Raw genomic sequence first — 27460 nt, 5'->3', positions numbered from 1 at the left:
TAGTGGATAGCTTCCGAGATACATTCGTACCTACGTCTTCGTGAGATTTTCATCTCCGTATAGCCTAGGGAAATGTGTTCCCCTGAACTGAACTCGGTCTGTATAAGCCTATAACAGGTGAGGATTGAGGAATCTGCTGGTTCAAGTACCCTTACTTTAGAACCGAACCACATATAGAAAAGACCTAGGAGCCTACCCTAGGTAGAGCCACACCAAACCTTAGTGGTCACCTAGATGGGTGTTCTATTTGGTTGTTTATTTCTTCTGTACTAACGTATTTTGTTTTGTTTTGTTTATGATTGCATTGCATTACATCATCATAGAAAGGAGATGTTGATTCATATTCGATTGCTAAATAGAAGAACTGTATGGGAAAATGGATTTTTTGATAAAGTGGATTATAATACGGTTGTCTGAATATGGTCCAAGTAGACACAACGAAAGAAGGCTGATAGCCTACAGAAACTTTGTTTCATTGCCCAAAGATTCAAGCCGACAAATATTATTCGAGAGCCGTCACGTCTTGACTTTTTTAAAGAAGCTGACGAGTATTGCGGGGATGAGTGAGCAATGAGTGGCGACTGGATCAAGCAAAAAGGGGTTAATAGGGACATCTTTTGGAAAATTCGCAAGACTTGACCATGAAATCCTGATATGAAGAGGAAGATAGGTGTCTTCGCCTAAAATATGAAGGCAAGGCCGTATATGTAATCCGTTTTATGTAAAGGAATTTGTTTTCTAGAAAAGTTGTTCTAATGAAATTGAATTCAGAATCAACGCATCTCTTTCTTTTGCATTCATTCCATGCATTTGCATTGTATTACATCATTTGTATTGAACTTTCACTAAATGACCCTAATTAGGTAAAATTATTTCAGTTAATCTAGAAACCAACAAGAGTCAACCAACCGAATATCACTACAATACCTGTCACAAAACAAAACAATGGATCAGAGATTGGAAAGATTGGAACAAATGCAAAGAGATATGCAAGAGCAATTGCAAGCACAAATGCAAGAGCAACTGGCTAACATACAACAAGAAATGAGGGAACAAATGTAAGAATCCCAGAATAATATGATAAGTCAGTTGGCTCAATTGCTGGCTAAAGAACGCGAAAAAGGGAAGAGCACTACAGGGAACGATAATGAAGACCCTGTCTATCCTCCGGGCTTTACTTTGATAAACACTCAACCACAACCGGAGGTGCACCTACGAGGGGTACCCATCACTATCAGGCCTCAGCAATACCAAGCCGGTGCCTCGGCACCAATGAATTTTTCAACAGGCTCGGGCTCTAATTCGAGGGATAATCCATCCAATCCCGTTGTCCCTGACCTTGATAACATGGCAGAATTGGAAAAGGCAGGAGTAGATCTACCAAAGCAACTTGAGGACTGATGGAAGTGGCTAGAAGAGAAATTCAAAGCAATAGAGACTGCTGGTTACCGTTGCTGGATCGACGCTAAGGACTTAAGCTTGGTCCCAGATCTGGCGCTCCCACCAAAGTTTAAGACTCCGGAATTTGAAAAGTATAATGGGACTAGCTGCCGTGAAGCTTACATTACGATGTTTTGTCGAAGGATGATAGGATACATTAATAATGATCAGTTGTTAATTCACTGTTTCCAAGACAGTCTGATCGGGTCTGCGGCCAAGTGGTATAACCAGCTAAGCTGTGCCCAAATTGGTTCATGGAAGACTTGGCTCAAGCTTTCATGAAACAATACGGTCACGTGACAGACATAGCACCCGATAGAATTACACTACAAAACATGGAAAAGAAACCCAATGAGAGCTTCAGGCAGTATGCCCAACGATGGAGGGAGATAGCGATGCAAGTCCAACCACCTCTTCTGGAGAAAAAAAACTACGATGCTTTTTGTCAACACTCTGAAAGACCCGTTCATTACTCATATGTTGGGAAGCGCCACTATGAGCTTCTCAAATATAGTAATGTCCGGTGAGATGATTGAAAATGCAATAAAGAGTGGGAAGATAGACGCGGGAAAAAGTGCTTAGAGGTCAAACCCAAAAAGAAATGAAAATGAAGTGAATAATATGAGCAAAGGGTATTCTAAATCGGTCACTGCAGACCAGCCGAAGATGGTAACCACCAACCATTAGGCCCCTCCGTGACAAGTAGAAAGGCTCCCATTCACACCCATCCCGATGACATACAAGGAGCTGTATCAGAATTTGTTTGATATGCATGTGGTGTCTCCATTCTACTCTGAACCCGTGCAACCTCCATTCTCAAAATGGTATGATGCGAATACCCAATACGAGTATCACACTGGAATAACAGGGCACTCAATTGAAAACTGCACCACGTTTAAAAAGTTGATCGAAAGGCTTATTAAAATAGGAATTGTGAAGTTCGATGATTCATCAGAATCTAATCGCTTTGACAAGGCAGTAAATGCGATAACTGAAGGAGGTGGCAAGAGAGTTGCGATCCCTTGAAAAAGAAGTCTAGAGGAAATATCGAAGAATCTGGACCTTAACGACTGTCCGAAGAGAAAACCGAGGAATAAAGGTTTCCAAGCCCTTGCACACTTGGGAGTGTTTTGAACAATAGGACTGTGGAAGAAATCCTTGTATTTTTTAGAGCTAAATTCGGAGTAATGTCCAAAACACACCTATTGCTCTAAGCCTAGGAGTAATAAGAGGCCTTTTGTGAAATAGGCTTATGTCCAAAATATTTATTTCAATAAAATGCATCTTTGCTATCATTTTGAGCAAGTATTCTTTTATTTCATTTATAATCATACTATACGGACAATTATTCTTAGATTCTTTTGTTCTTTGGGCTTTCCTTCAAACACTATTTTATTCTTCATTCATGACTTTACCATAAAATAACTATTCTTAGATTCATTTATTCTTTGGAATATTCTTTCGTACCTACAACAAGTCTCCAGATATCAACGATATGAGCGATACTGCTATTGACTCAGAACCTCCTTTTGAACAAGTTATGTGTCCGGATAAACCTCTGGACTTTGTAGATGACCGGAACTGTAGTTTATCTCCTGGTTTGTTAAGGATGGTAGAACAAGATGAGAAACAGATCCTACCTTACAAAGAGTCAGTGAAATCTATGGCCTTCCTCTATATGGGCTTGGATGTTATTGGGGCCGATCTCGGCAAAAGTTTCAAGCAAGTACTAATTTATCTGTAAAGTTGTCCGTTACACCACTAAGCGGATGGAAGTTGCTTCATACGCTAATATCATAAAGTCAGCATTCGCAAAAAAAAAAAAAGAAAGAAAAAAAGATGGATCATATGTCGATATGGAATGCCAAAAAGGATTGTATCTGACAATGCACTGAACTTAAACCACAATGCGATATCAAAAGTTTACAGCCAAATCAAACACTATTGTGTCGCCCAAAAGTGAACAGTGTGGTCGAGGCGGCCAACGAGAACATTGAAAAGATCGTAGGAAAAATGATTGAGACCTACAAAGGTTGGCATAAGAAGTCAAACATCGATCAAAACCTCTACCGAGGGAACGTATTTCTCTTTGGTTTATGGCGGTTTTGCCATTGAAGTCAAAGTTCCTTCTCTCTGAGTGTTGGTTGAGTCGAAGATGGACGAAGCAGAATGGATTAGATATAGATATGATCAATTGAATCTGATTGAAGAGTAGAGGTTAAGAGCCATTTGTCATGATCAAATATACCAAAAAAAAGGAAAAAAAAAAAGACGCGAGATTAGCAAAAAATTCGCCTTCGAGAAATCCATGATAAAAACCTTGTAAAAAAGCCTTATTTGGGAAAGTATCAATTATTGACCAGGAGGGATAACAAGGATTTGCCTAATCCTATGAGTTCAAATCAAGAAATATTTCGTTTCAAAAAAAAAAGGAAAAATAAGAGAAAAAAGAAAAAGGAGAGGCCAAGGTGAAAACCCGTAAAATGGCGCCTTGTGACCAAAGGGGTTTTGAGTTGAAAATCCAAGGATGGGCAATTCAAATTTTCATCGAAAATGGGGCATGCGGTAGTCTTGCTATGCCTAAATTAACAATAAGGAGGGATGCTACATCTTAGGGCATCAACAAAGCATTCTAGATCTTCGAAACACATTTCAAGTTCAAATGGTCCTCAAGAAGTTGGTACAGAGAAGCTCAAGCTGTGATATCTGGGGCACTTAGTTTTCCATTTTACCCATTTTGAATTTGCTATCTTTGATTACGTTATTCTTTTCAAGATACGTCCTCAATAAATTTTATTCCTATTGCATTGCTATCTTTAATTAACTTATTCATTTTGAGTTAATTTCCTTCTTATTGCATTTGCAATCTTTGATTAATTTATTCATTTCGAGCTATGATCCGAATCAATTTCCTTCTTGTTCATTGTTATGATCTTTTTTAAGCATTTTGCATTGAAACAATGGTTAAGGGACTAATAAAGCTTTCACAAAAGAAGTTATGCATATTACTCTGGAGGATTCTAAATAGTACAAGAACCTGAAACAAGACTGTTATTTAGAACTCACCAAACCTAAGGGTTGGAAATGTTTGAGAAAGAGGAGCCTAAATTGTGACTATCTTTTCATATTTTCTGTCAAAGGTATCAGTTGAATGAAGAAGTAAGATATTTCGTCGGTGATACAACCTCAACAAATAACGAGTAATGTCAACCCAAGTGTAAAAGGGGATTATTCTTGGGAAAAGAAAAATGATACTCTGCATTCGTAAAAATATCAGATATATACATATGGTTATTACACTTAAGGAATGGTGTAACAGATCAAATTGATTGGAGATTATACAAATCCTATACCTCTGAACTGCAGCAGGATGGATGGAAGAAACCAAATGTTAATTCCCCTGAAGTTGTAGTGGGAGGTGCGAACTTCATGCCCAGAAGGTACAATGGAAGGGACTCTAAAATTATAGCGGGGCAAGCTTACTGAGCAGGATACGATTTTTTTTTGAGTTTTCTGTCAAGAATACCAGCCGAACAAGAGGGCAGCATAATACGTCAGCGATAAAGCCCTGATAAACTACGAGTGATGATACCTTAGGCATTTAAAAAAGGGATCATTCTCATTTCTGTATTCATATATCATTCATAACACATCTAGTTAGGAGCATTTGATTCATTTTGATCACAGTATCCTAATCATTTGGCATAAGCATAGGTACATAAAACCGATTCTACAGATCATGTCCCTAAAGGATGGTGTAGCAACATCGGTGAATTTACAGATCTTGTCTCCTTGAAGTTACAGTGAAAGAAATCGAAGACGGTAAATCTTGTCTCTCTAACCAGTAGTGGAGCAGATTTAAGCCACCCTCCTATCTCCCTAAGCAGTAGTGGAGTAGGTTGAAGATTGTAGATTTTGTCTCCCTGAAGTTGCAGTGGAACAGGTCAAAGACGGTGAATCTTGTCTCCCTAACCAGTAGTGGAACAGATTTAAGCCACCATCCTATCTCTCTAAGCAGTAGTGGAGTAGGCTAAAGATTGTAGATCTTGTCTCCCTGAAGTTGCAATGGAACAGATCGAAGCCACTAACCTTATCTCCTTGAAGTTACAGTGGAGCAGGTTGAAGTTACAAGTCTTATCTCCCTGAAGTTACAGTGGAGCAGACTTAAGATAGCGAATCTTATCTCTCTGAAGTTGCAGTAGAGCAGATTAAAGCTATAAATCCTATACCTCTGAAGTTGCAGCAGGTCGAATCAAATCTACCATGACGAATCTTATCTCCCTGAAGTTACAGTGGAGCAGGTTGAAGTTACAAGTCTTAGCCCTTCCCGAAATTGCAGTGGGGTAGACTGAAGATAGCAAATCTTATTTCCCTGAAGTTGCAGTAGAATAGGTTAAAGCTACGAGTTACAAGTCCTATACCTTTGAAGTCACAGTGGGTCGGATCAAATCTATCATGGTGAATCTTATCTCCCTGAAGTTGCAGTGGAGCAGATGAAGGCCATTAACCTTATCTCCCTGAAGTTGCAGTGGAGCAGGTTGAAGATGCAAATCTTAACTCTCTGAAGTTGCAGTAGAGCAGATTGAAGCCACAAACCTTGTCCCCCTGAAATTGCAGTGGGGCAGGTTGAAGTTATGATTATTATCTCTCTGAAGTTGCAGTGGAGTGAATCAAAGCAACAATTCCTATAACCCTGAAGATGCAATGGGATAGAATGAGGCTACTCGAAGAGCAGAAGCACCAAATAAGTTAAGATTCGACAAGACTAGGCAAAATTGACTCTTTTAAGGTCTTTGCTCCATTCTCGTTACACTACAATGAGCAAAGAGGTACAGCTGTAATAGCCAATTTTGGCCCAGACAACTAAATCCCAAATAAACAAATTTAAAAGTCCAAATAATAATAGTCCACTTACATATAAACCCAAACTCAAACCCAATTACCAGGCCTAAAATAAACTAAACCCTTGTCCATTATCTTAAAAATTTTCAGCAGACAAAAAAAAAAAAAAACACCCTAGCCTCCTCTTCAGCCGCCGGTCCTCCCACGCACGCCGCACGCCACTACGCCTCCTCCACGGGTCTGACACCACCTGCAAAATAAAGATCCACACGCAACAGGACAATAAGCAATAGAAAACAAAAAAGAAAACAACAAATGGAAGAAAACAAAACGAATATGGACAAAAACGAATCTTGTATTCGGTTATAAAGTTTCAAACATTAGCCTTGTATTTTTTTTATGCACACTAAAAATCTAAAAAGAAGAATAGAAGTTTCAAAAGGTGTTAGTTTTGATCTTTTCTTGTTTTTTATTTTCGCGATTCTTTTTATTTTTATTTTTACAAATCTATTTAAATAAAAAAAAGGCAAAAAATAATAGAAAGGAAGGCTTACTTGGACTTGCCCAGAAGTCTCGTCGTCGAAGATCCTTTCTCCGTCATCGAAGCCAGATTTAAAAGGGTGTCGGAGTCTGTCTTTTCGGTTTTGGTTTGAGAAGGCTTGGCCTTCAGATTTGTAAAGAAAGCGAGGGTTAAAAAACCTATTTAGCGAGACGTCGGCCACCGGCCATGGTGGAGTACGGAAGACCGTCGGCGAAGCTAAGGATCGGCCATGGAGGAAGAGAGGGTTGAGAGAGAATAAAAAAAAGGGTGGTCATTTGAAGTTTTTTTTTTAGAAGCCATAACAAAATGAGATTTTTAAAAAAAAATTGACTTAAGTAAAAAGAACAAAACGGCGCCGTTCTGGTGATTGGGTGCAGAGGCCAAAACGACGTCGTTTTGGCCCTCTGACCCAAGCGACCCGACCCATACCAGGGGGATCCGCATGTTTTTGCTTAGTGGGTTATTTGCAGCCCTAATCCCCCCGCTTTTATGGCGCTTTTCAATTAGGTCCTTCTTGCTATTTTCGTTTTTTATAAATTTTTACCTTTTAATTTTATTTAGTTTTCAATCAGGCCCCTAACCCACTGACACTTTGAAAACGGACACGTGTCCTCAAAAAGGGGTTAAATTTCTTATTTAGTCCTTGTGTATTTTTGCGCATTTGATTTTAGTCCTTCGTTTTATTTTATTATTTAATTCGTTTGTTTTATTATGGTTTTTTACTTTTAATTTCATTTCTTTTATGATTTGGTCCCTAATCTGCTGAACTTTAACTTCTTTTTAATTTGCTGTTTATTTGTTCAATTTAATATTTTAATATATTATTTATTTTAAGCTATTTTATTTACCTTAAATTTTTATATAGTATTCATTTCAAACGCTTTATTGTGTATTATTTTAATTCATTTTATATGTTTATTTTAAATCTTTTGCATTAGTTCTTTAATTTTTTTTACATATTATTTATTTTAAATATTTTTATATGTTATTTATTTTAAACTACTTGATATATATATTATTTATTATAAATTTTATGTTATTTAGTTATATTATTTTATATATGTTAACTACTTTCAAATACTTTTTATTATTCATTATAAACCTTTTATTATTATGTATTTTAAGATTTCATGTGTTATTTATATTAAACAATTTCATGCACATTTTTCATATACTATTTGTTGTAAATTTATTTTATTTTAAAGCTTTTTATATGTTAGTTTGAATTGTTTTATTTAAAGTTGCTCTAGATATTATTTTATTTTTGAATATTATTGATTTTTAAATTGCTTTATATTATTTATTTTAAATTGCTTTTATAGTATCTATTCTAAACTTTTTATATATATATATATATATATATATATATATTATGTTTTTAAAATTATCTTATTATTTGTTTTAAGTTGTTTTATATCATTATTTCATTTCTATGTTTATTAATGTTGATGTTAAAATGGCGTCGTCGTGTGAATATTGCCATTACATGTTATTGAAATTATTTATTTAGCGTCCTCGTATTGTTGACATTCATTAACCTTGCATCTAATTTGTATTTTATTATTCCATGCTCTATGTTATATTTTTGTTTTATTTCATTTAAATCGCATCATGTATGAAGTTCGAACATATTCATCCAATATAGATCGTTTCGTTTTAGTTCAAACAAAATAAATGTACGTTGTTAAATATCGTACTCGCTATATTTCAAAAAGAAAATTTTCTAAATAAGGCAATAATTCTTCGTTTTAGGAAATTCGAGGAAATCATGCCCTAACTTACGGGGTTTTGATTTTCTCGTTAAATCTAAATGGCCAAATATCCTTTTAAGTTCCAAAACACATGAAATTTCAATTAAAATTAAAGATGAACTTGCGCTCGGGAGTTCATGGTATCACGTCCTAACTTATGGGATGTGATACTCCAATATCTCAAGACGAGGAAATCTTTAGTAATTGTTTTGATCTAATTCAAGTGTTTTTAAAATCGAGATTAATGAAAAAGATCATCTTTTAAATCTATTCTCGATTTTCAACTTTCGACATTAAGACACTAACTAATTAATTCGGTACCAATTTTGGGCGTGACGAGGGTACTAATCCTTCCTCGCACGTAACCGACTCCCGAACCCGTTCTCTTAAGTTTCGTAGACCAAAAACACCGTTTTAGTAAACCAAAATGTTTTATTAAAACAAAGGTGATCCGATCACACCTAATAAAGATCAGTGGCGACTCTCGTTTTAATTCTCGCTTTCAAACAAAGTCGATACTCGTGTTTTCAAAAAAAAAATGGTTTCGACAAATATCATTAGATGCATTAAATCCAATTCAATACCCAATTCCAAACACTTTAAAGCGGAATACGTAAACATACTTTCGGTTGCAATCGGCTGGGGATGACAAGTTAACCGTCCTTATCTGCCAACCTAACTGTCCAGATGCAGCTGCTAAAAACACATAAAATGGCCACCCTGCTCCCACACCAAGATTACGGATTTATTTGTTAATCAAACAGAAATGTTTGTGATCGAAAAGAAGGGCATAATATTTACGAATTAAATACCTAATGCAGCATTGTATGCAGCGAGAGTAAGGGTGCAAATGCTTGCAATTGCAAAGCCAGTGATCCACTCCTTTGTTGACTCACCAAATTTTAAGGCCGTGGATTTAACGTCAACTTTCACGTCATCTTCTTTATCTGTTCATCAGTGACGCCAGCACTTTTGTTAAATAGAGAATGTAGACCTGCACCATATAGAGGTGTGTGTAAAACATATATACAAGTTAATGGGATAGGGCAGAAACTATAGTTTCGGATCCGTAAGGTAATATTTTTGGAAAAGCATGCATTTATTGAATTTTGTCGACTTCAATACTAAGAATACTTTAAAAGAAAGCAACTAAATAAATCATTTATTGGCACCAATTAAGTAAACCTATAAATAAATACCCAACGATCATAGAAGATTTATCCACGTTTAGAGTATAAGGGTTATTTAGAGGTCAATTTGCCTACGATCCCATAGTATAGTAAGAAAATTCAATTAAACTAAAATATATAATAAATATTATCCTTTAAGCCCTTTTTTGTTTTTTCCCCCCTTTTTACATTAATTTATATACAATCATCAGTACCCAGTATGTTAGTCTCTTCATGAGAGGATAGGTACAAATTAGGAATATGTATGCAGCCTCATAGATCGCTCTGTAAACAAGAAACACGAAAGCCAATATCAGATGGAAATCAAAATAACTAATTATGAAATATATAAAATTAGTTTATGCAAAAAAAAAAAAAAAAACCTTAATTTGCAATATATATCAAGACAGTAACCTATAATAAAGCATTAAATTGATATGAAATTTTACATAAATGATGGTTATGATGTGTGGAAACAAACGAAAGGAATGCAGTGAGACCTGTAGTTGGTGAGTTGGAGGAAAATTCCATGACTCAGTAGCAATTGAAACGCAAAGAAACAAAGTCCTTGAAATGGTGTGACAGCCCCACTTGCCATTGGTCTCTCTTTTGTACGCTCCACCTGCATTTTACCCAATTTCTTTTACACATCAACTTCACTTAATAAAATGTGTCATAAGTACTTGCTGGTACAATAAATCTTTCCGGCAAAATAAGGCGATTATTTAATAGAAAAAACCCAAAAAATATTTGCTCAGAACTCTATCCAACGTTGTTAGCTTTGGTCGAAAATAATATTTACACCGTCTTGCATGAAGAAGGAATTTACCATTTTATCAAAATCACGATCAAAGAAATCATTTATGGTACAAGCAGCACCCCTAAAAAATGGAGCTGCACAAGCAAATACAGCTAAATTCTTGAAATCAGGAATATTTCCAGTCGATGCTGCTAACGTAGCTGACCTATACGTACACAAAGTTTTTAATTAAGGAATTGAAGTATATATGATTCCATATTATCAAATAAAATGGAAGGAAGGGAAGGAAGAGTTTGTTACCAGGCAAAGGGAAAAAGAAATAACCAAGTACCGATGGGCTTATCTACGCGAGCCAGCTTAGCGAAAGGCTGAATTTCTTTGGGTAAGTAATCAATCCACGATGAAACTTGGACCACTTTCTCATTCGGTTGTCCATTAATTAGCTTTTCATCATCTTTGCTTACTGGAGATGTGGTTGTGGACATGCAAACCATTCCGGCTTTGTGATTTGAGGAACGCAATGACAAGTTTTTTGGAGAAAACAATGATGGAGTGGTGAAGAATGGGGTGTAATTTAAAACAGGATGAAGCTTCAACATCCTTGTTGTCAAGGGGGTTCGGAGGCCAGAAGTAGCACCACCTGAAAGGGGAGCCATTTTTGTGTTTACAATAATGAATGTTTGGGTGTTTGAATGAGGTATAGGTAGTTGTTCACCTTGATCACAAAGATGGATTATTAAACTTTGGTGAAGGGTGAAGTTAGTGGTACTATAAATGTTTGATGAGTCTGAGGGAAGCCCCAACTCAAAAGAAAGGTTCTTGGTTAAGAAATAAAATTATGCACTTTAATAGCAGACCGCGAATGGCAACAATTTTCGTGGAAAATAAAATCCAAAAGTGGATCAAACTTTCTAAAATTTCCCAACTTGGCAGTGGTTGCTGCCGAATATGGATTTGAATAAGAGCACATGTTAGCCTATCACAGTCAAAGTGGTACGCACAAAGAAATGATGTACTATTATATATTATAATTAATGTTTGTTTCTTACTTGATAATTAAAAGAATATTAATCTAAATTAAACTTTAATAATTGCATATATAAATTATATATAATAATGATCGATAAAGGTTTATTTTATTTGCTAACCAACTAAATTATTATATGATTTTTTATTTCGTTTAGTCATGTAGTGTATGATTAATACAAAATAGAAGGATAATTAAAATTTTAGTAAAATAACAATTAAAAATTAATTTATTGTTAATTTATATACTAAGACATAATATATGAATTTTAATAAAAATTATATATATATAAATTTTGATTTAATGTGTAATTATATAAAGAGAGGCATGTAAAGAAAAAACTTGTTTAAAGCTGCTTGGTGATTTGCTGCTGAAGTAGAGTGGATGATGCTGGCATGGTCTGCTGTTTCTGCAGCAGAATACAGCGGGGAAGTCTGTGGTTTAATGTTTTTTGTCTGCATAGTAGTAATTGCTAGGTTGTTTTGTTTTATTTTTTATTTTTTTTTAAACTTTGTTTGATGTTGTATGGATTGTTTTGTATTTTACTGACCTTACAAAAAAATATATATCTTCGGTGTAATGCCCATAAAAATATTTATTTATTATTTTAAGAAATTCTTTACAGTTTTTTGCCCAAACAAAATATCATTTCTTTCATTACGATTCAAGTAGAGCAAAACAAAGTAACAACTCCACCTGTACAAAACAAATGACACGTAAAAATAAAAGAAAAATCTTTACGTTTATTATATCACTTTTATTAAATTAAAACGAGTTTTTTTTTCATTTTTATGAGCTTGTTTAATTGATGTTATTAGGAGTAATTAAAGATATTAAATTTAATTTTATTTAATATTTTAACACGTTACTTTAATTGAATTCATGAAAATTATATCTTTAGCATTAATGAATGTGTGTTGTGGGGTGAGATATCCTTCAAATGACTTAATTAGAGGTCCATAATAATTTTATTTGTCTCTTCAGATTTTATTCGTTATAAATAAGTGGTTTTATATATAAAATAATTTTAGGCTTAAAATAGAATTTATATTGTGATTTTTCATCAAATAAAGAAAATAAGAACTATGTTCAAAAAAAGAAAGAAAGTGAGAGTCAAATCAACAAAATTAATATATATATATATATATATATTAAAACAGATGCATGTATTATTATTTATGTATTTTTATTTTACATTCTTTCACATGATTAATTATAAGGGTTATAAATTTAACAAGTTCATTTAATCAATATGAATTATCAAATTAAATTAATTAATTTATAAGAGTTACTAAATTTAAGTAATCAATTTATAATAGTTTCTTGAATTGATGTCTTTAAATCCACTCATTGAGGATTATTTCCATTTAATAAAATATGGTTAATAAATTTTTCACGTGAAATTTAATCATTTTATTAAAATGATATTTTAATTGAGATAATTTTCAATAAATGATAATTAATAAGATTGTCTATATGAAATAACTATAATTTTACTTAAAATTTTAGATAATATGTTAGAGAGCTAATTTAATAAAAAACGTATTTCATAACTAAGAATGTTGTTGTTATAAGTAAAAATTATTATAGAGAATGATAAGCTATAAAAATAACATATTTTAATCTCATTCTTAATGCATTTTTGGATGATTAATTATGCAAATTAGTGAATTTGATACTCCTAATCCTTTAAATTCATGTTTCTATACTTAGGAGAGCATATGGGAGCGAAAGGAGCAAAAAACGAGCCAAAATTGAACAAATAGAGCTGTATCCACATGGGTTGGACATACTCCCATGTGCCAGCCTGTGTCGATTTCACACCCTGTTTCCCAAATACGCAAAAAAAAAAACTCAATTTTTAGGCTTTCTAACCATTCTAAAGTCTATAAATACCCATTAGAAGAAGACGTAAGGGGGCAATCAAAGAAGATCGAAGAAAACGCTCGAAGAACACCACCGGAGCCAACTCAGAAGCAGATCTCCATCAAGATTGAAGATCTCTTTTTAATTTCTTTCAAAGTTTTATTGAGATTCTTTATGTCTTATGGTTTTTCTGACTTTGAGATGTTTACATTCAGGATTATGAACTAATCTCCTAGATACCTAGGAAGGATGAAACCTATGATGAATCCTTTTATTTAATTTAGGTTTTTACGCGACAAATACTTGGTTTTTGTTCTCAATTATGTATGCTTATTTCTTGTTTTAATATTTCTGGGATATTAATTCATGTTTAATGTGCTTAATTTAGTGGAGCAAAGGCCATGTTTAAGAGTAGATCTAGCATAATTAAGTGGAGTTGCATGCAATACTTGAAATAAGACGACATAAATCTACCAGATTAGAGTCAATTCTAATAAGGGAATCCAGAGATCTAGTTAATGCGACGATAGGGGTTTTAATTAGAAAAAAATTTCAATTAATCAACTTAGAGTCAGTTGTTCTTACTCTCGAAAGAGATATTAACATAATTTAGGGATTTCTACGGATTAAGACAAGTGAATAAATCATTTAATTTAGATTCATAATGATAGGTGAAGTCTAGGTGAATTTTTTCCTGTGTATTGCTTATCTCATTGGTTAATATTCGATTATTTCCTCGATTCATTCTCTGTTGCATTCTTAGACAAATTAGTTTAGTAATTTTAGATTAAAACACAATCACTCCAATTTGTCAGCTAAATAATAAGAAGACAATAATTACTAGTACTTCTAGTCTCGTGGATACGATATTCTCTACTCACCATAGCTATACTATTATTTAATAGGTACACTTGTCTTTGTCGTATTTTTAGTTAGTTTTGTGACCATCAGAAAATAAAAATAAAATATAAAAAATTATTTTTTAAAAATTCAATTTTTATAGCAAAATGTTGTTATAGTATGTGGTTGTTATAGAGAAGGCTCACTCTAAATAAAGAAATTTAAAGGCGTATTCAAAAATTGGTGCTGACAAAACATGAATATATGACCATTTTTAATAAACATGGGAATCATACATCTATGCTTACCATGATTTAAGTCCCTAACTAAGTTGGTGTCACGAGTGGCACAAATTCGGTTAGAAAAATTACGAAAATAAAAAATCAAGAAAAAAACTTATAGTAGGAATTGAATTCACGCCAATTGGATTTATAAAACTTTAAATTTAACACTCAACTAAAACTTCAGTTTTATAAATTTTATACATTTTTATTTTAATATGCACAATTTATTATCTCCATTAGTTTTATATCTATACTATTATTTAAGCTCCTGGCTGAGTTGATGTTACTAGTCAATTGAACACCAACTCGGTTACGAAAATTATAGAAATACCCTTACAATTACAATAAATTATATTATTTGAGGGTACTTTAGTCTTTTTATTTTAAAAACTAATAAAAAATTGCATATGGTAAGACCCCATGTCAATATCATTAGTAAAACGTTTTTTTAACCGCTCAACTAAAGTTTTATTTTAATATTTTCATATGTTGTAATTTTATTAATCTCCATTAATTGTATATATTACATCTGTGTTCTAAGTACGTAATTTTCACATGCATACATGTGTGATAAATTTCTAGTATTATTTAAGTCCCTGACGGAGCTGGTGTCACGAGTCAATTGGGTACCAAGTCGGGTATGGAAATTACAAAAATGTCCCTTCTTAATTAAAATAAGTTATATTATTTGAGGGTACTTTAGTCTTTTTGTTTTAACTTATAGTGATAAAAATATGCATATGATAAAATTTGAACCCACACTAGTTAAATTAGTAAAACATTAATTTTACCACTTAACCAAAACTTCATTTTGATTTTTTTTATACATCTTTATTTTAATATGCATAATTTATTACCTTGACTGAGTTGGTGTCATGAGTCAACCAGACATTAACTTGGTTAGAAAATAACAAAAATAACTTTTTGTATTTAAAATAAGTTATATCTGTGACAGCCCTAAAGTGACCCTAGTCGGAAAGCGGTTTCGGGACCGCTAAACCGAGTCACCAAATTATTTGAATGTGATATTTATTGTCTAAAATATGTGAATATGAATGTGCGAAAATTTTTAAGCTTTGATTTAGTTAATTGCATGTGAATGGAGTACATAGGACTTATGTGAGAAAATTTAGAAATGTGCTAGGCAAATGTAAAGTGGCCTATTAGTGTATGTATGAAAAAGGGGGACTTGCATGTCAATTTCCCCCCCCTCCCCCCCATCTAGTAGTGGCCAGCCATGAGCATGGGTGGACAAAATGTTATGGCTAAAAAACATGTCATAAACATGTTGGGGTAGTGCATTATGTAAGGAGTAATAGAATAAAAAGCATGGGCAATAAAATATTAGTGTTAGTAGGATGAGAAACAAAAAAAAAAAAGGATGTGTGTGATTGTTCCCCCATTGCCGTGAGTTGAGGGAAAGAAGAAAAAAAGTGTCCATCATTTTCACTTCTTTTGGCTGAAAGTTTTAAGGAAGAAAGAAAAAAATGTGTCCATCCTTTTCCATTCTTCTTGACTGAAAATTCAAAAGAAAGAAGGGAGGAAATGTTGAAGAGATTCGGCCATGCTTGTAGCTAGGTGAAGGTAAGTTTGATGTTGTGCCATGAGATTCATGCATGTTTTTTTTTGTTAGCTTGAGTTCTAACTAGCCCATGGTTCAAATCTTTACTATGTCATGGAGATGATATTCGGCTAAGGTGGATTTGTGTTGATGTTATTTGCATGCTAAAAGTGAAGCTTGTAATGATGCATGTGATGGTGGATTGATAACTCTTGAATCTCCTTTTTAGCATCCTTGAGTGAGACATTAAATTCCTTGTTCAACCATGACCAAAATCGAAATGGTAAGGTGTTGTGATGCATTCGCCATGGTAGGAAATAGAAGAGAAATAGGGTTGTTTTAGATGAAGTAGAGTCTAACAAATGAGCTCGTATGTGCATTAGTTGCTAAATGGAGAAGAATCGGCTAGCAAGTTGTGTGGTAAGGCGAATATAATTTTGTATATTATGGGTAATGCATGTGTTGAATTAGTGTAAAGGAGAGGATGCTTTAATAGTGTATATATGTGTATTAGCCAAGTTTTGAACTAGAAACAAATGGTGTTTAGTCAATACAAGTGACCATACTTGTAGAATGTATTAAGTGTTGCAATCGGCCTTAGCATAGATGTGTATGTTCGGCCACATGAATGAGTACATGAGTTGATGGGTATGTTCGCCATTGGTAGCCTATTGATGGCTTTAGCTTGACTTAGAAAATTTGGCTAAGGGAAATATTAGCTAGTATGTTGAATTGATTCATGATTTCGTACATATGTGACTCTAATGTCTAATGTATATATGGGCTAAGTACCTTGAGCTTCTCTTTTGATGTTCGAATGAATTGTATTAAATTGCTTGATGTGATTAAAATGTGTATGATCATTGTGTATTTGAGCTAAAAGGTGGCCATATGACCTATCAAACTCCTTGTCATATTCGCCATAAGCTAGCAAAATGAGACTTTAATAAGTTAAATTTGTTTGAATTAGCTCAAGAGCTTAGGGGACCACAGTTGGATAAGGGAAAGGAAAAGTGATCGAATAGCCGTTGAAGCCGCTCAACAACATCCGAGGTAAGTTTTGAGTAATGGAACTTGGATTATGATTTGATTAGATCATGTTTTAAGCAAATCAAAATCATGCTCTTTGTGTGTGGCTATTGAGCCGAAATTGCAAGTGTGATAAGTGTCTTGTGTTTGAGTTTTGCTAATGAAAATGAAATACTGAATGTGTCATGATTTATTGATAATTGTGCTTGGTTATTCAATGATGTCCGGCTAAGTCCCGAAGGCTTTGCGCTTAAGTGACTATATCCGGACTAAGATCCAAGGCATTTGTGCGAAGTTACTAAATCCGGGTTAAGTCCCGAAGGCATTTGTGCGAGTTACTAAATCCGAGTTAAGTCCCGAAGGCATTTGTGCGAAGTTACTATAACCGGGCTATGTCCCGAAGGCATTTGAACGAGTAGCTATATCCGGTTAAACTCAAGGTACGTGATTCGTGAATGAATGAACTTGCTGTAAAAATTTCAGTTAATACGCTTGTGAAATCCCAACAATGAGGTATGTTTCAGATGTGCTTTGAATTAGTTGAGCCCTTACAAATAAGTATTCGCTCGGTTGATAAATGAGCTACCGCCTTTGGCTAAGTTGATCTTTGTGTATGAATATAAGGGTTGGTAATGTGAAGTAAGTATGATATTGAGAATTTGTGCATATGAAATTATCTGTTTAGCCACATGAATGCTATACTTTGGTTGTGTTTAAATTCATGGCTCAAACTTACTAAGCATTAAATGCTTACTCCGTTTTCTTTGATTTTCTGTTTTATAGATTTTGGTTCTTCACTATCGGACTCGGGATTTTGAAGTCGAAGTCTCCCACACTATCAAAGCTCCTTTTGGTATACTTTTGGTTGAACTTTGAAATGGCATGTATAGGACTACCCTTTTGTTGTAGGTCATGTACCTTTCGGTTTTGTGTAAATTTGGATAGCCATGCGAAAATGGCTTAAGTATACTTTGGGCATGGTATTATAATCATTGTATGTTGTTCATTAAGAGGTATGGAAATGTTTGGAAACGATTAGCCATTGGGATGGTTAATCATGATCATATTTTGTGCTATTTATGTTAAAGGGCTAGTTGAATCATGGAAACTATGAAATAGGTAAAGCCTACCTTAAAGACAGATGCTGACAGCTGCAGTGACGTGGATGTGAAAAATCACTAAAAATAGTAGGAATGGAATTAAATAGTGAATAAATTATGTAAACTAACCTTGACGAGTCTATTTTTATAGGAAAGTAACAAAACGATCATATGAACAGTATGTTAATAGATATTTAAGTTTTCGTGAGACAGGGCCAGAACGGTTTCTGGAGTCCCTGTTCCGACTTTAGAAATTCATTATAAATTTACCAGAGATAATTAGAAGTCATGCCATATATGTACAGATTTCGTTTCGAGTCTAGTTTTTGTATAAACAAACGGCATCAGTATTGAAGCCCTGTACAGGGAGATATCCAAATTGTAATGCAGTAAGGTCAGTGTAGTCGCACCCTGTAACAGGGGAGATTTTAACTAATAAACTATACTAACTGGCTTGACAAAAAATTCTAAAAAAAAATTTGTAGATGTATATATGAGTCTAGTTTCAGGGAAAAATCACAAAACTGATTTTCGAGTTGTGGAACTCAAGATATGATTTTTAAGGTGACAGTGACACAGTTAGCCGGCTGTCTGGAAATTTTTAAAATGAACTGTGCAAGTAAGTGGATTAAGCCCGTTAACCCCTCGTGTCCGACTCCGGCGATGGTCTCGGGTACGGGGTGTTACAATATCATTCGAGGATACTTTAGTCTTTTAATTTAAAAAATAATAGTATATATCTATACTATTAATAAAATTTCTGACTGAGCCAGTATCATGAGTCAACTAGGCACCAATTCAGTTAGGAAATTATATAATGACATTTCTTATTTAAAATAAGTTGTATTATTCAAAGGCACTTTAATTTTTTTAATTAATAAAACACAATAAAAATATGTGTATTGTAAGATTTGAACCCATGTCAATTACATTAGAAAAGCTTTAAATTTACCACTTAATGTAAGTTTTATTTTAACTTACTTATACAATTTAATTTTATTATACACACTTTATTACCTTCATCAATTTTATCATACACACATTTGTGTCTTAAATATATGGTTTTCACTTTTCATTATTTATTATATGTTATTTTTAAAACAAAAATTGTGTTCTAAATATGTGGTTTCCACATACATACGCATGTAATAGGATCTCTAGTATTAATAATGTTGTTGATTGAGTTAGTGATACAAATTAACTCGACACCAACTTAGAATTGGTGACACTACCATGATAAACTATTGTATTCATTTAATATTATTAATGTGATGTATTTATGTGTTCAAATTTCATTTTACTTAAAATTTAATCTATTTTTTATTTTAATATTGTGCATATATAACACCCATAACCTGTACTCATCGTTGGATTAGGGCTGCGACATATTATCGTACAACCCAGAACAATCAATAATGATAGCATCAAGTTGTCAATTTAATTAACAGAATTTCAATAATAATTAAAATTGGAGTAATACATACGTTTATAGACCTTAAAACGAGCTTATGAGGCCTTAGAATTAGTTTAGGAACAATCAGGGACCAATTCTTAGTAAATCAGAATGTGTCAGGAAAGAACTGAAAAATTTCAAAATAAGGGTCACACAGCCGTGTGTCTAGGCCGTGTGACAGAGCCCAGACCGTGTAACACTCGAAATACCCTCAAACGGTTGTGTCGTAGGCCATGTGCTAAATTTAAACCATGTTCAATTCAATGTTGGGTCACACAGTCGTGTCGTAGACCGTGTTCCAGCCCGTGTGAAAACTGCACCTAACACGTTCAGGGCACACGCCTGAGTGGGTTGTCTATGTGACACACGGTCGTGTGACAACCCGTGTCTCAGGCCGTGTGTTCCCAAAAATAACCCAAAATATACTTAATTCACATAAAAATGCTTAGGTACCTAAACCAATCTTCAACACAATATTATAAGACTTCAAAATGCATTTTAGTGACACCCAAAACATGCCAAAATAATCATCCTAAGGTCTAACCAATGTGCCATCAATGACACCACATTTCAAGTACTTACACAATTCATTTCCTTAACTAAGTATACAAGCTACAAGTACATTCAATTAACTTATTTTCTATTTCAAAATGCTATACCATAAAATCAAGTATGCACATCTCAATTAGCTACTTATACCACATCATCATATGCACATTAACAACAACACCAATAGGTACTTATAAACCTTTACAAACATAATCCAATTCTCCTATTACATGCCATATAAGCCAAGATTTATTCAAAAGCTACCAAATGATCCCCAGATAGTGTAATTCCTCAAGCTTATTCGATCTCTCGATCCACAAAACATATCTACAAGAAATAAAACAAATAACATGAGTAAGCTTTCGTAAAGCTTCGTAAGTCTGTCGATTGAACAGTAAAGCTTACCAAATCAAACATAATAATAATTCAACTAAAGGATTGATGAACATATTTCCTATCAACGAGGTTATTATCTGAATTCTTGTCAGTCATAGCTACCAATAGGTAAGTAATGCTCAAACATTAGTTCAAATCAATTTTCCACATTTCAATAACATTCACATTTCTTATTATCACAATGCATAATCTCTTTAACATATAAAAATACAACATTTACCACTTTTACACATAAATACTACTATAAATCGCTTACCGTTTCATACATCACATTTAAGTCCTCATTTGTTTCCATCCAATGAATACTATAAAGACGATTGAAACCCCGGTACACGTTTCATATTGTGCCATAGTCCAACTATGATCTTACATGTGCATTGTCATGGCCCTACCACGGTCTTATGTTCATAGTGCCATAACCTAGTTTTGGTCTTATCATCAGAATACCATAGCCCAGCTACGGTCTTACATATATACACTGTCATGGTCCAACCATGGTCTTATATTTGAATAATTGTCATAGCCTCATTATGGTCTTATATGTGAATGCAGCCTGTCTCCATTGATATCAAGAATTATCATTTTCGTAACTTTTTACAATTCTCGTTCTATCAACAAATCAATTTAATATTAGTAATTTTATATCATTTAAACTCTAACATTCATAAACAATTAGAAATATAATTGAGTTCATATTAAATGAACTTACAGGATTGATTTGCAGTAATGGCTCAGAGTATCTCAATCAGTGATCAATGTAATATCAATTCATTATTTTCATTTTCAATTACACACATCAATGTAATCTAACATTACGTAATTAGGTTCATATATTACATTAAAAATGTACTAAAATTCAACCGAACGAACTTACTGGACTAATCTGCAACAACAATCAAGGTACAAGAACTATTCAACAATTTTCTCTTCCTCGGTTTTCCATTCGTTCTTGATCTAAAATAATAATTTCATTTAATTCACTAATTCCACATCAAAATTAACTCATTTTATGAAATTTATTCTTTTAGATATTTTTACAAAATTACCCCAATATTTTACTTTTATACAATTTAGTCCTTAGACCCCAAACAAGCAATTTAATCAATATTAATTAAAATCCAGCCTAGCCAAATCATATAGGACCTCATTACAGCCTATACTTGCTGTTATTTCACAAAAAATCCTTGTATCTTTACTACTTTCACATTAAAATTACCAAAAATTATTTTACAAAATAGTCTTATTTAATAGCCAAATTTAATAATCTTTCATAAAACTTCAAGAACACACTAAACTCATCAATGGAATAATCTAAAACATTTGACAGTTTTACAAATTAGTCCTCGGGTTAGCTAAATCAAGTTAATACCAACTTAAAAACATAAAAATTACTAAAAATTGGCAAAGTTTACTCATTCAGTCGAAGAGCTCAAGCTTGGCCAAAGCTTCCATGCCCTAACTATGTGTTTCGGTTATCTCCCCGTGAAAAAGAAAGGAAATTGCTAAATTTTAACTTTTAATTTCTTTAATTAACTTACCTTTTTAACTATTTACTAAATTAACCCTTAAATATAACTTATGAAATTATTAAATTATATTCATATTGTCCATAAAATGAGATTATTGTATAATTACCATCTAAGGAGGGTTTAATTGCACAATTGGTCCTTTAATTATTTTTAATTATTAATTAAACTTTATTTCAATTTAATCCTAAACTAATTAGGACTAAATGAAAAAAAACCCAAAATTTACAACCACTTGGACTTTTTGACCATGATTTAATTACCATTTTGGTCCTTTTACTATTTTAAATCTATAGCAATTAACTTTTACTCTTTTACAATTTAGTCCTTTTACCATAATTAAGCAATAAATCATCAAAATTACCGGATCAAACTTCAATTCACATAGAATATGACTCTGTAAATATTTAATAAAAATATTTACGGCCTTAAATTATGAAAACGAGGTCCTAATACCTCATTTTCAATAACCACTTGACTTTGAACCGAACCACTTATACTAACTTTTAATTCATTAGTTAAAATTCCTCAAAGCAAAATTCAATATAAAAATTATTATTGACTCGTATAATTTAAATACTAATTATACGAACTCACTCGTCGAATTTGTGATCCCGAAAACGCCGTTTCTGACACCATTGAAAAATAGGTTGTTACAGCATACTTCACATATTATTATTAATTAGTTCCAAACCATACACTTCATTATTTATTGTATGTTATTTTTAAACACACATGTGTTCTCATGTATGTGGTTTCCACACGCATACGCTTGTAATAGAAGTTCTAATAATATAATATTGTTAATTGAGTGGTTGTCACAATTAACTCAACACTAACTCACAATTAATGACAACGTCATAATAAATAATTGTAGTACATTTAATATTGTTAATTTGATGTATTTATGTGTTTAAATTTCATTTTACTCAATTTTATTTAATTTATTATTTTAATATCTTACATATTTCATATGTAATTATGATTAATTAATTTTAAATCATAAATTTTATTATTTATTGTACATTTTTTAATATATATATTTTAAATATGTGATGTTTAGTTCAGAACACTAGTTGTAATTTATGAGATTATTATAGCCTGTTATCGTTTGTTATAGTTTTGCATTGCCATTTCACTCAGAATTCCACGCTATTTTCTTTTTCTCCTTTGTAAATTAAGCATATGCGATAATAATGATTTGAGTTTAATATTTTTTTATAATTAAGTTTGAGTTTGAGGTTATTTTTAGATAACGAATTTATATATTTTAAAGTTATAAATATATTTATTATATAATTCTAAGTATTAATTTGGTTAATATAGTTTTGGAAATCTAAAATTGTAGTTGATTGACTTTAAACTGAATCAATTAAATTTTATCCGAAAAAATTAAAATGGTTGTTTCGGTGGATTTAGTCAATCTAACTTGATTTTCAAACACTTTTATCTGTGGTAGCGACAACAACAAAAGTAATGAAAAGGTGGATTTAGTCAATCTAACATGAGTCGAGGTGGGCCCTGATTCCAAAAACATTCTTAGGCCCATGCTATTTTTGAGCTAGCCCGGCTTAGCTCAAAAGCTAATTTCACTATTTAAAATATTAAAAAAATTAAACATATATTTTATGTTAATAATTATATATATTTATAATTAAATTTAAATTAATTTTTTATTAGTCAAATAAAATTTGAGTCAGATTGAATTTGTCTTGAGATAGAAAAATACTTATTTACGCTTGATCTAAGTTGGGCCAGACTGACTTTTTGACCTTTGAACAATTCTAGTTGAAATGGGTTTTGAGAGAAAAAGAAAAATAATAATTATATTAAATTTTATCTTTGAATTTTGTAATTCTAAGTTTTAAAATAATTTTCAAATTCAAATTTTATGTGTTAGAAATAAAAAAGAAGAGTAAATCTAAATCCAATTATTTTCCCAAATCTTGAATTTCAAACAGGGTACAACATTTCAGTTTAAAATAATTTACAAATGAAGTCAATAAACATCAATTAAACAAAGTCTTAAAAATGAAAAATAACTTAATTTAGTAACATAAAAGACGTAAAGAAATTCTTTAATGCATCGTTGACCAGAATTCCACTCACAAATGAGGAAGATATAAGTGGTGAGCATGGGCTGGATTTCAATTTTCAAGCCGCCAGAATAGGTGTTGAATGAAGTTGATGAGCACTCATGGGTCAATATCCAAGTGCTTAACAACCACTCCCCATTGACTTAACCAAAAGCCCATGCCTATTGCCCTTACTAATTTATTTAGTGGTTGAATTTCTGAGTGCATTCAATATGGATATTAATGTAAAATTTCAATCTATTTTCAAAACGGTGTAATGGATTATTATAGTCCCGCTTTCACAATGAAACGTGGTAAGATATGCTACCAGGGGGAATTAAATCCAATTCGATTTGAAAAATTCGATAAAAAATTTTGAGTTATTTGAGTTGATCAAGTTATTCACATCAACTTGAATAAAAAAAATTAAGTTTTTCGATTTAACTCGAATATGAATTACATAATTTGAGTTACCTGAAAATCTGAATAAGAATAGGTAAAATTACGTCGTTTTGATAAATGTTTAATCATTAAGTTAAAAGGCAAAATCATTATATTGTTTATGTAGTTAAATAATCTTGTACTTCATCCACTAGTTAAATAATCGGTGCATGTAAATGTAACATTAAGTATAAATAATAGGATTCATTAACTCAACTCGACTTGACTCAATTTTTTTACTCAATTCAATTTAATTTGAAAAAAAATTCAAATTGAGTACAGTTGCTAAAATAGGATTTGTCCAGTCAACTAACTCAAAATTTTTTGACTCGACTCAATCGAATACTCACCCCTAGATGTAACAACCCTTCAGGAATGGTCCCAATACAACCTCTCGACCCTTCATTTGAGACAGTCGTCAGAGAACCTCTAGCATATTCTATTTGAATTAATTTGGAGTCGACCTACTACACACTCTCGTGTAGACCATTTGCTACACACCTTTAGTAGGGGGCATGTAAGCGTAATAATCTCGTATAACTTCAAGAGTGAGAATGTCAGACCAATATCACATAGTGCACTATATGATGACAATTGATGTGTAACGGCCCTGCCATATGACCGACCACACGATCATGTAGACCCCCCATATTATCAGTTACGTTGTATCATATGACAATGGGTGGCCCCTCCGTAAAAGCCCTAAAGCACAAGAAACTAGGGATCTCTTCTTCTTCCCAAGAAAAACCCTAAGTATCACCAAGTTTTCTCTCCTTACTTTTCTTCTTTTTCCCCCTTAACTCATTAGCTTTAGTTCTTCGCCTACCATAGGTGAATCAACACTTCCCTCCACCACCTTCTCCTCGTTCCCCTCATTGTTGAAATCTTTTATCAACTTGGATTATCTTCATTATGCTCTCTCAAAATCCTTTTCAAATTAAAACCATACATTATGTACCATTGCACTGAATTGGGTGTTTGGTGCAACCCATGAATTGAAGTAGCCTATCATTATTAATATTAGATTTTATGACGCCAACGATGTGGGTAAAAAATGCATATAACAATATTTTTAAAAAAATATAATAACAAAAGACTTTGGTTGAAATGAAAAAGTTAAAAGATCATTATCATAATGATTAGGGTTTGAATCCCGCTATGTGCAAAATTTTTTTTTAGATTCTTTTATGTAAAACACTTTAGTAATAGATATATTGTAATGCCCATAACCCGTATCCATTGCCGAAAAAGGGTTACAGAGTATTACCAGAATTTTACAGATTAATTAACAGACATTTCATATCATCTATCATTCATAATAGAAACCAATCAAAATCATTATATTGTCCCCTATGCGAGCCCTCGAGGCTCAAAATACACATTGGAAATAAGTCGGGACTAAATCAGTTACTCAAAGAATTTTTTAGAAAACGTCAAAAATTTTCAAAAAGTGTAAGGGACACACGTCCGTGTGACCAGGCCGTGTACCTCACACGATCAAGAGACACGCCCGTGTCTCAGACCATGTGAGCATTCGAAATTGGGACACATGGCCGTGTCCCAACCCGTGTCCAAACTTGTGAGCTCTCAGACTTGGGCCACATGGCCAAGCCACACACCCGTGTGCTAGGCCGTGTGAGCATTCTGTTTTGTGCAAATTAAAGATGCAGGGGACACAAGGTTGTGTCACCTGACCATGTGTCACATACGGCTGAGACACAAACCCGTGTCTCTGTCCGTTTGGACAAAAATAGGCCATTTTCCTAGCCATATTTCTCACCAAATTTGTCATCAACCTAAATCAACATTTTTGGACATCAACAAGCCATAACAAGGCATTCAAATAAGCCAAAATCAATACTTAAACATGTAATACTATCACATACCAACAATATGCCCTTAGGCTTTTTAAATGACAATATAACTCATATCAACCAAATAACCAATTTCACCTACATGACCAAATATATATATGCATAATTTACAAATTATACCAATTCAACCCAACCATCAATGTACCTATAAGATTTCCATCATTCAACCGTTTCAAACACACATAAAATATGATAAGACCACTTATATATACACATTAAAATATATCTATCACAAGCCATTCAAATGGCTGGTTCCAACAAAACATTTATATGCCATCAATGGCCAAATTAACCTATACATGCCATTATAACCAAAATTAATTTACTAATTATACTGAAAAGGCCAAGGAATAGTGTGAAGTTGCTCCGACCAGTTTCCGACCAAAATGAGCTTTCGAATTACTATAAAACATGGAAAATAACACAGAGTAAGCATTTAAGCTTGTAAGTTCGTATAACAAGGAAATTAACTTACCATTTAATCACATTTAAGATAAGCATGCTAATATAACCAAACTAATTTGGCCAAAAGCCTAAACACATATCCTCAACATATTAACCATGTAACACTTTCCATAACCAATAAACATGAATATACATAGTCATTAGGTAAGATTAACATACATGTATTATCTATCTTTAACATACATGTATTATCTATCTCATATTTCAATATATCATGTAATTCAAGTATATACCTGTAATTGTTCATTTCAAACTCATATTGTTTCATATCAGAACTTTGCCTGTTGAACCATTTAAAATATCACTGGATACACGGGAAGTACACATGTAGTGTACAAATCTGTAATCCGTCAATTCATGTACTTGTAGGCTTATACAAGTATGTAAACGGGAAGCTCTTCCGAGCCATATAATGGGAAGCTCATATGAGCTAAGTAACGGGAAGCTCATATGAGCCTTATATCGGGAAGC

At 32.9% G+C, this 27460-nt stretch overlaps 1 protein-coding gene across 1 annotated transcript in view; it reads right to left on the bottom strand.

The window, feature by feature from the left end:
• Nucleotides 1-11159, bottom strand: part of LOC108477712 (4-hydroxybenzoate polyprenyltransferase, mitochondrial-like) — a 46435-nt gene extending 35276 nt beyond the window's left edge. The window contains exons 1-5 of the mRNA XM_017780220.2: nt 10804-11159; nt 10573-10708; nt 10221-10365; nt 9387-9521; nt 9198-9294 (exon numbers count right to left, since the gene is read on the bottom strand). Coding sequence (XP_017635709.2) covers nt 9198-9294; nt 9387-9521; nt 10221-10365; nt 10573-10708; nt 10804-11159 — 869 coding nt within the window. The remainder of the gene's footprint in view (nt 1-9197; nt 9295-9386; nt 9522-10220; nt 10366-10572; nt 10709-10803) is intronic.
• Between the last annotated feature and the right edge of the window lie 16301 nt (nt 11160-27460).

The sequence above is a fragment of the Gossypium arboreum genome, chromosome 12, assembly GCF_025698485.1.
Source record: "Gossypium arboreum isolate Shixiya-1 chromosome 12, ASM2569848v2, whole genome shotgun sequence".
Taxonomy (NCBI): domain Eukaryota; kingdom Viridiplantae; phylum Streptophyta; class Magnoliopsida; order Malvales; family Malvaceae; genus Gossypium; species Gossypium arboreum.
This window is presented reverse-complemented; position numbering and strand designations above follow the sequence as displayed.